The sequence below is a fragment of the Pseudophryne corroboree genome, chromosome 3, assembly GCF_028390025.1.
Source record: "Pseudophryne corroboree isolate aPseCor3 chromosome 3, aPseCor3.hap2, whole genome shotgun sequence".
NCBI lineage: Eukaryota > Metazoa > Chordata > Amphibia > Anura > Myobatrachidae > Pseudophryne > Pseudophryne corroboree.
Genome location: NC_086446.1, coordinates 453,181,860 through 453,195,004, shown reverse-complemented (window position 1 = coordinate 453,195,004; position 13,145 = coordinate 453,181,860). Strand labels below are relative to the sequence as shown.

The 13,145-nt window shown below is 48.2% G+C and overlaps 1 protein-coding gene across 6 annotated transcripts in view; it reads left to right on the top strand.

The window, feature by feature from the left end:
• UNK (unk zinc finger) overlaps nt 1-13,145 on the top strand; it is a 253,205-nt gene that overhangs the window by 165,177 nt on the left and 74,883 nt on the right. For all 6 annotated transcript variants that reach the window (XM_063960581.1, XM_063960580.1, XM_063960583.1 and 3 more), the window contains exons 6-9: nt 1,250-1,367; nt 1,449-1,533; nt 2,255-2,397; nt 8,163-8,210. In XM_063960581.1, the coding sequence (XP_063816651.1) occupies nt 1,250-1,367; nt 1,449-1,533; nt 2,255-2,397; nt 8,163-8,210 (394 nt within the window). The remainder of the gene's footprint in view (nt 1-1,249; nt 1,368-1,448; nt 1,534-2,254; nt 2,398-8,162; nt 8,211-13,145) is intronic.

Here is a 13,145-nt window from a genome sequence, read left to right as displayed (position 1 = left end):
AAGGGATATTGGGCGCCCGCCTCAGTGCGTTGACTTTACTGCAGGTTCTTGTTCTATAGTTACCTGTTCAGCTGTTACTGTTGTTGTTGCCAGCTGTTGCTGGTTGTTGTATGTTAGTGGTGTGCTGGTGTGTAAATCTCACCACCTTTTGTTATCCTGTTCCTTCTCTTAGATATGTCCTTTCTCCTTCAGGCATGTTGTTACCTATAACTGCCTGTGGAAGGGGGCATAGAGGGGAGGAGCCAGCACACCTAGTTGAAGAAATTTAAAGTGTATTGGCTCCTTTAGACTCCGTCTATACCCCATCATACTAGTCTTCCCCAATATCCCTTATGGACTACGAGAAAAGGATTTACTGGTAGATATTAAAATCCTATTTATTTATTTTTTAACTCCGTTATCCTCCCAAGAATTATGTAAGGGTACTTTGCTGAGTAAAGCTTTTCTAAAAAAACAATAAAACTAAAAAATATCTTAAATATCTTTTTAATGATTTTAGTTTGCAATTTGACTCTCTGAAATGAGGTGCTGTATTAATATGAGTAATGGAGTTGTGACTTGACTGCAGGCGAGTCTTCTGTCTACATTCTCCTCTAAAACTCTGTGTCAGACAGTTTATGGTCCGTATGGACAGTCTGTGGTCTGTATTATCCTCAGCTTATGTCATCTCTCTTCTACCTCACATACTGTTCTCGGTCCCTATTCCCCTCAGATAATGGGCTGGCCTCACTCTGTCCTTCTTAAATTATGCTCCCTGTCCCCTCCTCCTGATATATAGTCCTCAGTGCCTGTCCTCCTATCAGATAATAACGCCAATTCCTAAACCTACTACCCAGATCCCTATCATCCTCATGGCACCGTCCCTGTTCTCCTCAGCAGCAGCTTCTGGTCCTTATCTGCCGGTGTTTACCTCTGCAGCTAGATGAGAGGCCCGGGGCTAAGTTGGGGGACAACCTTGGGACAGATGCCTGAGAAAGCAGAGGTGCAGGGGTGTATCCTGGTCTAAATGGTCATTTTATAAGGGTTTTAAGTTGATTGGCCTTAATGCTTATTTATAAATAGCTGTTGATTTTCTGTTTTATGCAAAATTACAGCACGCTGAATTTATGTGCCACCAACAAAGCTCTAAACTCACAAAATAAAAACTTTGCTAGTACTGTAATAGTTTGAGCACTAGACAATTACAGACCATTACTTTCTAAAATAATTTATTGCACAGGTTGTACTTTTTTTTTTTTTTCCACAATAGGTCTTCCCCATGTCCAAGTGTGAAACATGGAGATGAGTGGGGCGACCCCAGTAAGTGTGAGAGCGGGGACTCCTGTCAGTACTGCCACACAAGGACAGAGCAGCAGTTCCATCCAGAGGTAAAAGTCTCTACTTGTTTTATTGCTTATCTTGGTCATGTTACTGCAACCTTGTCTTTATTTTAATACCCTCTTTTACAGATCTACAAGTCCACAAAATGCAATGACATGCAGCAGTCTGGAAGCTGTCCACGTGGACCCTTTTGCGCCTTTGCACATGTTGAGCGTATGTTTCTTACCATCAATAGTCTCTATTCACAACTAGTACCAAAACAAATAAATTAGCGCTAATGAACTGGATATGTTTAAAAGAAATTACAAATTTATTACATATTCCACATAATTGGGTTTGCAACATATTTAAAAACCATCTAAAAAATAATGATATGGGCATATCAGAGCATTGCTTATATTTAGGATGATTCCAATTATTAACACATGAGCTGGGACTTTGTAGCCACAGTCCTAGGAAATGCAGATAATGCGAAGATGTTATTACAAACTGTGTTAGAAGATGCAAGACACCTTGTAGCTTGGTTATGGACTCCTCATAGTCCTAGTTAAAGCTCCGGTCCACCGCAAATGTCCACTTCATCACAATAAATTCCTTACTTGAACTTCTAGGCTTATCTCCAGATGCAATAGACAGATCCAATTGTGTGCCCAGCTCTCCACCAATGCGTTTCACTGTATGCCACAGCTTTTTCAAGGTTTAATTAACAACCTTTTCAATCATCTATTCACAACTAGTTCCTTTAACTAAATTAGAATTAAAAAACATAAAGAATTTATTGTATTGTTCTGTAATGTAATCAGTGTTGGGGTGACAATTTATTACATACTCTTGTTTTCCTCTTATGGATACATAATATGTTACCACTTCTGTTTCCGATTAATTGTTCTGACATATTCAGAAACGTATTAATATTGTACCTATCTGATTGCAGAGTCTCTTCTATGTGACGAACTGCAGTCTCCATCAGCTGTGTCAAGCCCTACACAAGCTGGACCTGTCATGTATATGCCATCTGCAGCAGGAGACTCTGTGCCTGTGAGCCCTTCCAGTCCACATGCCCCAGACTTCAGCAGTGTAAGTCACTCCATTTCTTGGCCCATAGGTGTTTCTTTAGCCCTCCATAAGGGATATTGGGGATAGATTAGTACAATGGGTATAGACGGGTCCAAAGGAGCCAGTGCACTTTAAATTTCTTCAACTGGGTGTGTTGGCTCCTCCCCTCTATGCCTCCTCCTACAGCTCAGTTTAGAAAAAAGTGCCCTCAGGAGAGGATGCACACTGTGCAAGCTGCAAGAGTTTTTCTTCAATTTCTTTTAAAAGTTTAATTTCTTTCGGTATGCTGTTTGGGCAACAGCATTCCTGCACGGTGGAAGTTGGGGGGGGGGGTGATGGGTGGCGGTCACCGGGCCCTTGTGGTGCAGAGCCGCTTCCCCTCTGCAGGACCACCATCCTGAGGGGCTGTTTGTTCAGCAGGGCTTGGCTTTCGCAGCCGCAGCATGCCGCACACTCCTGTTGCTGCCTGTAGGTGATCAACGGTGGTGAGTACACACCGGGGACCCCGCTAGGGTGTCCCCCGGTTTAATGTGCGGCTGAAGCGCGGGTGAGGTGTATGGGTCCCTCCTGGGGGGGACCTGCTATAGCCCCTACGTGAGACTGGCTAATATAGTTGTACCAAGCATTTATGTGAGGTTACACAAATAGGGAGACATAGCCATAGCAGTAACTCCGGTGCCATGGCGGGGGGCGGAGCTACACAAGAGCGGCTCAGCTGCATTTTGGCGTCTTCCTCTGCATAACAGCAGCAGCAGCCTCCACAGCTCCTCCATTACAGTCCCTGAACCGCTGGTACCGGGTGTAGAGGGGGAAAGCCGCTATATTAGTCCACAGTAACATCCCTCTGAGGGATTATATATATATATATATATATATATATATATATATATCAGGCTGTGTTGTATGTGTATGTCACCTGTTTTTTTTCTGCGTCACAATGGTAAAACAGAAGTCATGTAGTGTATGTAATGCTAGACTCTCTCCTCGTTCACCTGGCTCAATATCATGCGAGCAGTGTAGTCAGTCATCTCAGAATGCTGACATCAATGTGGGGTAGAGTCTAGAGCCCTCCTGGTTCGGGGCTGTCAAAACTATGATGTCTGATATGTCATCTCAACTCGCTGCAAATGCCAATAAGACTCAGGAACTGCAGCAAGCAGTGGCAAGTCTACCTGCTGAACATGCCCCCCCCCCCCCCCGTCTGCAACAGGTGCACAGAAACGTACTCTCCCTGCACTCCTATCGGACACTGATGATGATATACAGGATGATGGGGATGATGTGGATCTCATAAGTGGGGATTCCACCCCTGCCCAGGGTATTGAACCCCTCATATTGGCTATTTGTGATGTGTTAAAGCTCTCCCTGGATAATGCTAATACTCGGCAGTCATTTTTCCTCCCACAAGACAAACCGACAGTCACATTTCCTGACTCCAAGGAATTGGATGACTTATTTAAAATAGCGTGGAAGAATCCTAAAAAATATCAGGTGTCGAAACGGTTTTTGCATACATTCCCGTTTGCCTCTGAAGGCAGGAAATTCTGGGAAGAGTCTCAGTCTCAGTCTCTCAGTCTCTCGCCTTTCTAAAAAGGCGGTACTCCCTGCTCTGGACTCCTTTACGGTGAAGGACACGGCAGATAGAAAAATTGAGGCCACTCTGAAATCTATCTACTCTGCTGCAGGTGCAGCTCAAATACCGGTCATTGCAGGTTGCTGGATGACACATGCAATTCATTCCTGGGCTAATCAAATTAAGGAAGGTCTCTCGGGAGATATGACCTTAGTTAATACTGTTACTTTTCCTGAATCACATTCAGGACATGGCAAGAGTTCTCTGTGACTCCCTTAAAGAGATTGGCAATATTAATGCTAGGACCACGGCTATGGCTGTGTCTGCGCACAGGGCCATATGGTTACGTCAGTGGATTGCTGATGCTGGCTCCAAACGTAATGTGGAATCTCTTCCCTTCACAGGTGAATGGCTCTTTGAAGGTGAATTGGACACATGGATTTCCAAAGCTACTGCTGGAAAATCCACATTTCTCCCTTCGGGGGCTCCACCTGCTAGACGTACCTATCCGGGACCGTCTACTCAGTCCTTTCAGTCCTCCAGATTTCGAGGCTCCAGAGGAAAACCTAAGAAACCAGCCGTTGCCGGATCACAGGACCAGAACACCAGTTCTGCTTCTGCAAAGACTTCAGCATGAAGGTGCACACCCACCCCAAGGGGATCTCATGGTGGGAGCACGGTTACGTCACTTCAGCCACATCTGGGACGGTTGCTGCCAAGATGCTTGGGTAAGGGACCTTATCTCTCAGGGTTACCAGCTGGAGTTCGACGGTACTCCTCTCCAACGATTTTTCAAATCAGGCTTACCAGCTTTGGAAAGTATGCGTGGTACGCTACTACTGGCCATAAACAAGTTGGTCCAGTCCCAGGTCATTGTTCCAGTGCCCCTACTACAACAAGGACAGGGTTACTACTCCAGTCTGTTTGTCGTACCAAAACCAGACTGGTCTGTGAGACCCATTCTGAATCTGAAGTCCTTGAATCCTTACCTGAAGGTTTTCAAATTCAAGATGGAATCTTTGAGAGCGGTGATCGCAGGCCTGGAACAACAGGAACAGGAATTCCTAGTGTCCCTGGATATCAAGGACGCTTACCTCCATATCCCAATTTGGCCTCCTCATCAGGCCTATCAGAGGTTTGCCCTACTGAACGATCACTACCAGTTTCAGGCGTTACCCTTCGGCCTGTCTACAGCTCCGAGGGTGTTCACGAAGGTGATGGCAGAAATGATGTTTCTGCTCGGGGTCCAGGGGGTCAATGTAATTCCATACCTGGACGATCACCTGATAAAAGCGAGTTCCAGGGAGCTTCTATTGCTCCATATAGATCGCACTATCCAACTTCTGTCTCACCACGGGTGGATCCTCAATCTGCAGAAGTCCCACCTGGAACCGTCTCAGCGACTCCTGTTTCTGGGAATGTTAATGGATACTGTAGCACAGAAAGTGTTCCTCTCAGAGGAAAAAAACACTTCAAGAAACGGTTCGCATGGTACTCCGACCTGCTCGAGTCTCCATTCATCTTTGCATAAAATTATTGAGAAAGATGGTGGCTTCGTACGAGGCGATTCAATTCGGAAGGTTCCATGCCAGACCGTTCCAATTGGACATCCTGACAAGTGGTCCGGTTCCCATCTTCAGATGCACTGGATGATTCGGCTGTCACCCCAGGCCAGAATATCTCTCCTGTGGTGGTTACAGTCTTCCAACTTGCTGGAAGGACGACGCTTTGGGATTCAGCATTGGATCCTCCTCACGACGGATGCGAGTCTGAGTGGATGGGGAGCTGTCACCCAGGGGGCGCAGTTCCAGGACAGATGGTCTACCCAAGAGGCCCTACTACCGATCAACATTCTGGAACTTCGGGCTATCCACAATGCTCTGATTCAGGCATCCCCTCTACTCCGAGATCAGGCGATCTAGGTACAGTCGGACAACGCCACGGCAGTGGCGTACATCAGTCGACATGGAGGGACAAAAAGCAGGGCCTGCGTGCGAGAAGTGTCAAGAATACTCTTCTGGGCAGAAAGAAATGCAAGAGCACTGTCTGCGATCTTCATTCCGGGAGTGGACAGCTGGGAAGCGGACTTCCTGAATCGTCACGACCTCCACCCAGGGGAGTGAGGACTACACCCTCATGTGTTTCAACAGATCGACAGGTGATCGACTTGATGACCTCACGCCTTAACAAGAAGCTTCGCTGCTATTGCTCACGAACCAGGGACCCTCAGGCAAGCGCAGTGGATGTCCTGACGTCATCTTGGCCTTACCAGCTGGTCTACCTGTTTCCTCCAATTCCGTTGATCCCAAGGGTGCTCAAGCGGATCAGGCATCAAAGAGTGAGAGTAATCTTGATTGACCTGGATTGGCCCCGAAGAGCGTGGTACGCGTCTCTTCCAGACATGTCCGTAGAGGACCCTTGGCCTCTACCACTAAAAAGGGATCTACTTCAACAAGGACCATTCATCTACCCGGACTTACGGCGGCTTCGTTTGATGGCATGGAAGTTGAGCGGAACATCCTAGCTCACAAAGGACTTTCCAAAAAGGTCATTGCCACTATGGTGCAAGCCAGAAACCCTGTGATGTCAAAACACTATCTGGCGGAGATATGTCTCCTGGTGCGAGGAACACACATACCCCTCTGCAGAATTCCACTTGGGAAGGTTCCTACATTTTCTGCAGGCTGGAGTGGATAAAGGCTTACGTCTGGGATCCATTAAGGTCCAGATTTCAGATCTTTCCTCTTCTTCCAGGAGAAGTTGGCTCTCTTGCCGGAAGTTCAGACCTTCTTGCAAGAGTTGCTTCACATACTACCTCCATTCGTGCCACCTACAACACCTTGGGATCTGGATGTAGTGTTACGCTTTCTACAGTCCTCCTGGTTTGAATCTCTGACTACGGTAGACGATAAGTACCTCACGTGGAAAACAGTGATGTTGCTGGCTCTGGCTTCTGTAAGGCGTGTCTCAGAATTGGGGGCCTTGTCGTGCAAAAGTCCGTACTTTGGTCTTTTACGAGAACAGAGTGGAGCTTCGGACTAGACAGCAGTTCCTGCTGAAGGTGGTCTCCGCGTTTCACTTGAATCAACCTATCGTGATTCCGTCCAGTTCTGACACTTCTGCTCCTCTGGAGGCATTGGATGCTGTGCGAGCCTTGAAGGTCTATGTCAAGAGGACGGCTCGGATCAGAAAGACTGATTCCTTGTTCGTGCCGTATGATGCGTGGAAAAAGGGTTGCCCTGCTTCAAAGCAGTCCATTGCTCGTTGGATTAGGCTTACTGTCCAACAGACCTATGCATCGGCAGCCTTGCCTGTTCCACAGTCTCTGAAGACCCACTCTACCAGATCGATGGGCTCTTCCTGGGCGGCTGCCCGTGGAGTCTCGGCCGTCCAACTGTGCCGAGCTGCTACCTGGTTGGGGAAGAACACCTTTGTGAAGTTCTACAAGTTTGATACCTTGGCCAAAGAGGATACCCAGTTTGAGCAAGTGGTGCTGCAGATGTCTCTGCACGTTCCCGCCCGTTCTGGAAGCTTTGGGACATCCCTATCATGCTAATCTGTCCCCAATATCCCTTATGGATGCTAGAGAAAATAGGATTTTAAATACCTACCGGTAAATCCTTTTCTCATAGTCCATAAGGGATATTGGGCGCCCGCGGTGACTTTCTGCAGTTTCTCTGTTATGTGTTACCTGTTCAGCTGTTGCTGTTTATGTTGCCAGCTGTTGCTGGCCCGGTTATGTTTTAGTGTGCTGGTGTGTAAATATCACCACACTTGTTGTTATGTTCCTTCTCTCAAGTATGTCATTCTCCTTCGGGCACTGTTTTACCTGTAACTGCCTGTGGGAGGGGGTATAGAGGGGAGGAGCCAGCACACCCAGTTGAAGAAATTTAAAGTGCACTGGCTCCATTTGGAACAGTCTATACCCATCGTACTAATCTGTCCCCAAAATCCCTTATGGACTACGAAAAAAGGATTTACTGGTAGGTATTTAAAATCCTATTTTTATTGCATGCAGTGATCTACCCTTTTCTGCTGTATTCAGTAATATGTCCCTTGACCAACAAGGTTATATCACTGCAAATAACAGGGGTGACCAAGATACTCGAATTGAAGGTAGAAACTAGCACTGAAGCAAAACTGATTGTTAGCCATAGACTGTTGATCTACAGTCCAGGGGAACCATCCTTATTGTTCTCTTTCCATTTTGTAGGTATGGGGCAAAATGAGCCATCTCCCCACCAGCCCAACATCAGCAACAGTAAGTACCATTTGTACTTTTGTGTTTGTGGTTGAATTCCTACTTTACCATTCATATTTGTTTCTTAAAGCAATGTTTATTAACCAAAAACATTTTAACAAAACTTGGCACAGTTTAGTACTATATGCCACACAATTGATAAACAGTAAAGTAAATGTTAAAGCATAGTTGCCTACCTTTTCAGAATTTCTGAGACTCCCAAATTTAGGCTAGTTCTCCTGACTTCGCATCCTTTCCACTGCTCTTATGAAGTGGGCTGGGCATGATATGATTTGCAGTGGCTAGCGCCTTAGCTACCCCAATGAAATGCTGAAAATCATGCATTACATTGAAGGGATGGATGTGGACGCAATGATGCATTCAGTGGCATCCCGCCCCTCTTCAATAGTTTCAGTTTAAATGATTTCATTTGTATGATACAATGTTTATCCCTTTCAACAAAAGTGTTTGCTAACTGTATTTGATTCTATGTTGCCATTGTTGTGGGTTTGTTTTTTTCTCTTACGTCTTAGAGGATGCTGGGGTCCATATTAATACCATGGGGTATAGATGGGTCCACCAGGAGCCAATGGCACTTTAAGAGTTTAACAGTGTGGGCTGGTTCCTCCCTCTATGCCCCTCCTACCAGACTCTGTTTAGAAAATGTTCCCGGAGGAGCCGGTTACAGCTAGGTGAGCTCTACAGCGCTTCTTTAGAAAAGTTTATTTTAGAGTTTGTTTTTTTACAGGGAGGCTGCTGGCATCAGCCTCCCTGCATCGAGGGACTGAGGGTATGGGGGGGGGGGGGGGGGGCAGTGTCCGCCCTGCGGGGTCTGATCCACTGTCCAGAGGGGATAGATCGCTCACCCCAGCAGCATGCCGCCACCCCCTTACGTGTGGCGCGTGACTCATCGACAAACTGCAGCGAGTGATCGGGTCGGGATGACCCCCTCTGTCTCATATGCTGCAGAGGATTTATCTTCTCAGGAAGATCCCATCCCATGTAATCAGGATTGCACTGTTGTAGCGCAGATCCCAGCTAGAGAACTGGAGTGGTTAACCTCTCTTAGGGGGGCTATTTCTCAAATTTCTGAGAGTGTTGCAAGGACGGAGCATGCTACTCAGGTGTTGGCAGTCCTCTATGGCAGTATGGTTCGATACTGCTCCCTCGGGGCCCCCTGCGGTACATTCTCACAAACGTGCTCTTGCCCAGATTATGCAGGATGTCACGGATACCGATTCTGACACAGTAGTCGGCATCACTTGCTAAGGGGGTGCAGTTGATGATTGAGGCCATGCGGGATGTGTTACATATTTCTGATGAAGGATCTGGGTTCCATGGCTGCGGGGATCTCCTCCATGTCCGTCTCGGCTCGCAAGGGGTCTCTGGCTGCGCCAATGGTCTGGGGACGCGGAATCCAGGAAAAGTGTGGAGAGCCTACCCTATGCAGGTCAGGCTCTGTTTGGGGAGGTGCTGGATGCATGGATTGCCACGGCTGCAGCGGGTAAGTCTCCTTTTCTCCCCTCAGCTGCACCGGCTCCCAACACATCACAGTCCTTTTGGCCCACTAGGCCTAGAAAGAACAAGCCCTCTCACACCTTCTTTAGAGGTGGTCGTGCCAAATCCAAAAAGCCTGCTCCCGCAGGATCCCAGGACCAGAAGCCTGCTTCTGGTACCTCAAAGTCCACAGCATGACGGTGGACCGCAAAGCCTGGAAGAAGGTCAGGTGGGAGCAAGACTCCGGCATTTCAGCCACGTCTGGGTGTCGTCTGGCCTGGACCCCTGGATACAGGATATTTGTGTACCGGAGGTACATGCTGGAGTTTCAAACTCTCCCACCTCACAGATTCTTCAAATCAGGTTTGCCGACTTTGCCGACAGACAGAGCTATTCTACTGGACGCTATCAGAAAATTGAAAGTGTCCGAGGTCATTGTTCCAGTTCCACCTCACCAGTTGACCAAAGGTTACTATTTGAACCTTTTTGTGGTTCCGAAGCCGGATGGTTCAGTAAGGCCAATTCTGAACCTGAAATCTTTGAACCCTTAGCTCAGGGACTTCAAATTAAAGATGGAGTCTCTGAGGGCAGTTATCTCAGGACTGACGGAGGGGGAGTTCCTGGTATCCCTGGACATCAAGAATGCGTACATCCACATTCCCATTTGGTCGCCGCATCAGGCTTATCTCTGGTTTTTACTGTTAGACGATCACTATCAGTTTCTCCTTCATCCACTAGGGGCCACTGGAGTGTAGTTACAATGGGGAAATAGTAGGTAGTAATTGGGAGCTGGCACTTTAAAATTCTCACACTGTGGCTAGCTCCTCCCCTACTATCTCCCCTCCAAGCCAGTCTTAGTTTAGTGCCCGAGGTGAGCTGGTTCACTTGGGTTTAGCTGAAGAATTTTTTCTTTTTTCTTTATTATTTTATTTTTCTTTCACACACTCACAGACTGGCAGCTCTGCCACTGCCAGTCTGCACCGCGGGAGGCTGCCGGCGGGGTCCCATCGCAGCTGCGTGCGGCTCGGGATGGGCCCCGGCTGAAGGAGACACTGAGCTCTCCTGAGTTGGCCGGACACCGCTGCGTGCGGCGCGTGTCGGGGCCACTCCATCCAGCAGAAGATTCCGGCAGCATGGCAGCGGTGAGTATCAAAAATGGCCGGACACCGCTGCGTGCGGCGCGTGTCGGGGCCACTCCATCAGAAGAAGGACAGCGGTGAGTACAATCTCCCCCCCTCCAGTCTGATGTGTGATTTTACATAATATGTGCAGAGTGAGACTCTTAGATGTGCGGCCTTTACTGCGTTGTGTCCTGCATAACCTCTAACCCCCTTATAACGCTGCAGTGCATCAGCAGAGGAGAGGGCGCACTTACTAATTCGAACTTGGCGCCATTATGTGGGGGGCGGAGCTTCAGCCCGCTCTGTAAGCGGGCTCAGCGCTCTTCAATCCCCGGCTGCAGCAGATAGGCAGCCGGGTGATACATTTACACTACCCGGCCGCAGCATACAAGCTTACAGGCAGCCGGGTAATACATAGCGGGTTTTTAAAATGAAAAGTGGCGCCGAAACAGAGGGGCGGAGCTAACTCTCGCTCCGTCCGGCGGGCTCAGACTCTCCGCTCCCCGGCCGCAGCATACAGGCGGCCGGGGGGTTACACACCGCACCCCGTCCGCAGCATATACAGGCGGCCGGGGGTTACACACCGCTCCCCGGTCGCAGCATACAGGCGGCCGGGGGGTTACATTTACAATATACAGGCGCTCCCCGGCCGCAGCATACAGGCGGCCGGGGGGTTACATTCACAATGGATAGGTCATACACCGCTCCCCGGCCGCAGCATACAGGCGGCCGGGGGTTACATTTACCCGCTCCCCGGCCGCAGCAAGGCGGCCGGGGGATACATTGGCACGCCGAAGCAGGGGGGGCGGAGCTAACTCCCGCTCTGTATGGCGGGCTCTCTCCGCTCCCTGCGCCGCTGCAGCACGCCGCTCCACAGTCTCACGCTGAAGGCTCATTCCTCTCCTGGCTGTGCAGGGAGGATTTCTTTGCATGTAGAAGGTAGGAGGGGTGAGTAAAGGCTTATAACCCGCTTTACTCAGCGGGTTCCCAAGCTCAGTGTCTCTAGGCAACAGACCCTGTCTCTGGGGTTTTTAGCTTTTCCATGCTTCATGCTGCTGAAATATAGCTACATTCCTCCCTGCAGTAGAGTCCTCTGCCCAGCATTTCCTACAGGTAAATCAGGGAACCTGCTCTATTACAGTAGCTGGGACTCAGCTCATTAATAATTTAAAAATCTACTGTGCAGTATTTCTTTACCTACAAATACACAGTATTTATCTACCCTATTGGGTTCACATAGACAGTATTTATCTACCCGGTTGGTTTCACGGTGGTGTGTGTGTATATATACATATATAGTTATGTTTGTGTATATATATATATATATATATATATATATTTAAGTGTGTGTGGGTATGTATATAGATATATCCATACAATACCAGATATAGGGGATAAAACAAACACTTCCGCAATGTTTTCTAATAACCTTGCCACATAACATTTTCCCCCATCTTTTCTCACAGGCTGGTCACCATTTTGAAAAGCCATCGGAACCTCCGAGAAACATCTGGTGCACCTTAATTAGCGGTACACTACATACAGGGCGGGGTGTTGCCTTCCCTTTATTATTCCTGGGTGTCACTAGTTACTAATGCTATTTGTAATTGGGGAATGTGTGTAAGGCATCAGACAAATAGCGCTGTCGCTCAGTACGCTAGTAGCGGGTATCTGAACAGGGGTTTGAATCCAAACAAAACTTTAAGGGGAGCTCCTATAGCCTAGGGCTAAGACTCCTGTCCCACAGCGCAGCGTTACTGGTTCAGGTCTCCGCTGCGCCAGAAAGTTTATTTGAATCGTGTCGGTCACTACACATTATAGTGCAGACCTTACGTAGGGCTCTGTTTATTTAACCCACCTTTTCTCCTTTCGTTGGTCTCACCTGGGATAGTGAAAGAATTCCCTCTTAGGTGTGAAGTATGCGGTGGAGCCATCTGCTTAGCCCTCCACGCACCTGCAGGACACCCCTGTTTGAACAGCTCAGAGTATGCAGGTAATGTCACTGGTAACCAGAGACCTTGTACGTCATTTCACCTCTCCAGGTTTCTAAAGGAACCTTGCTAACATTCCATACATTACTGATGATGTCTGTTTTCTGTGGAGTCTGAACCAGTGTCTCAGAATATCCAGGTGCATTATACAGCAGTTCATCTGATACTGCAGGTAAAGGAGGCGGACACGTCAAGTCCATCAGGGTTCCACGCCAATGACGAAATGACAGCGACTGGTCCAGTTTCGGATGAGCTGGGCAGGCTCCGGTAGGCGGCCGACAGACACCCGAATACACAATATCAGGTATCAAACAATGTTTGTTTTCCTATCCTTTCCCCGCAGACGG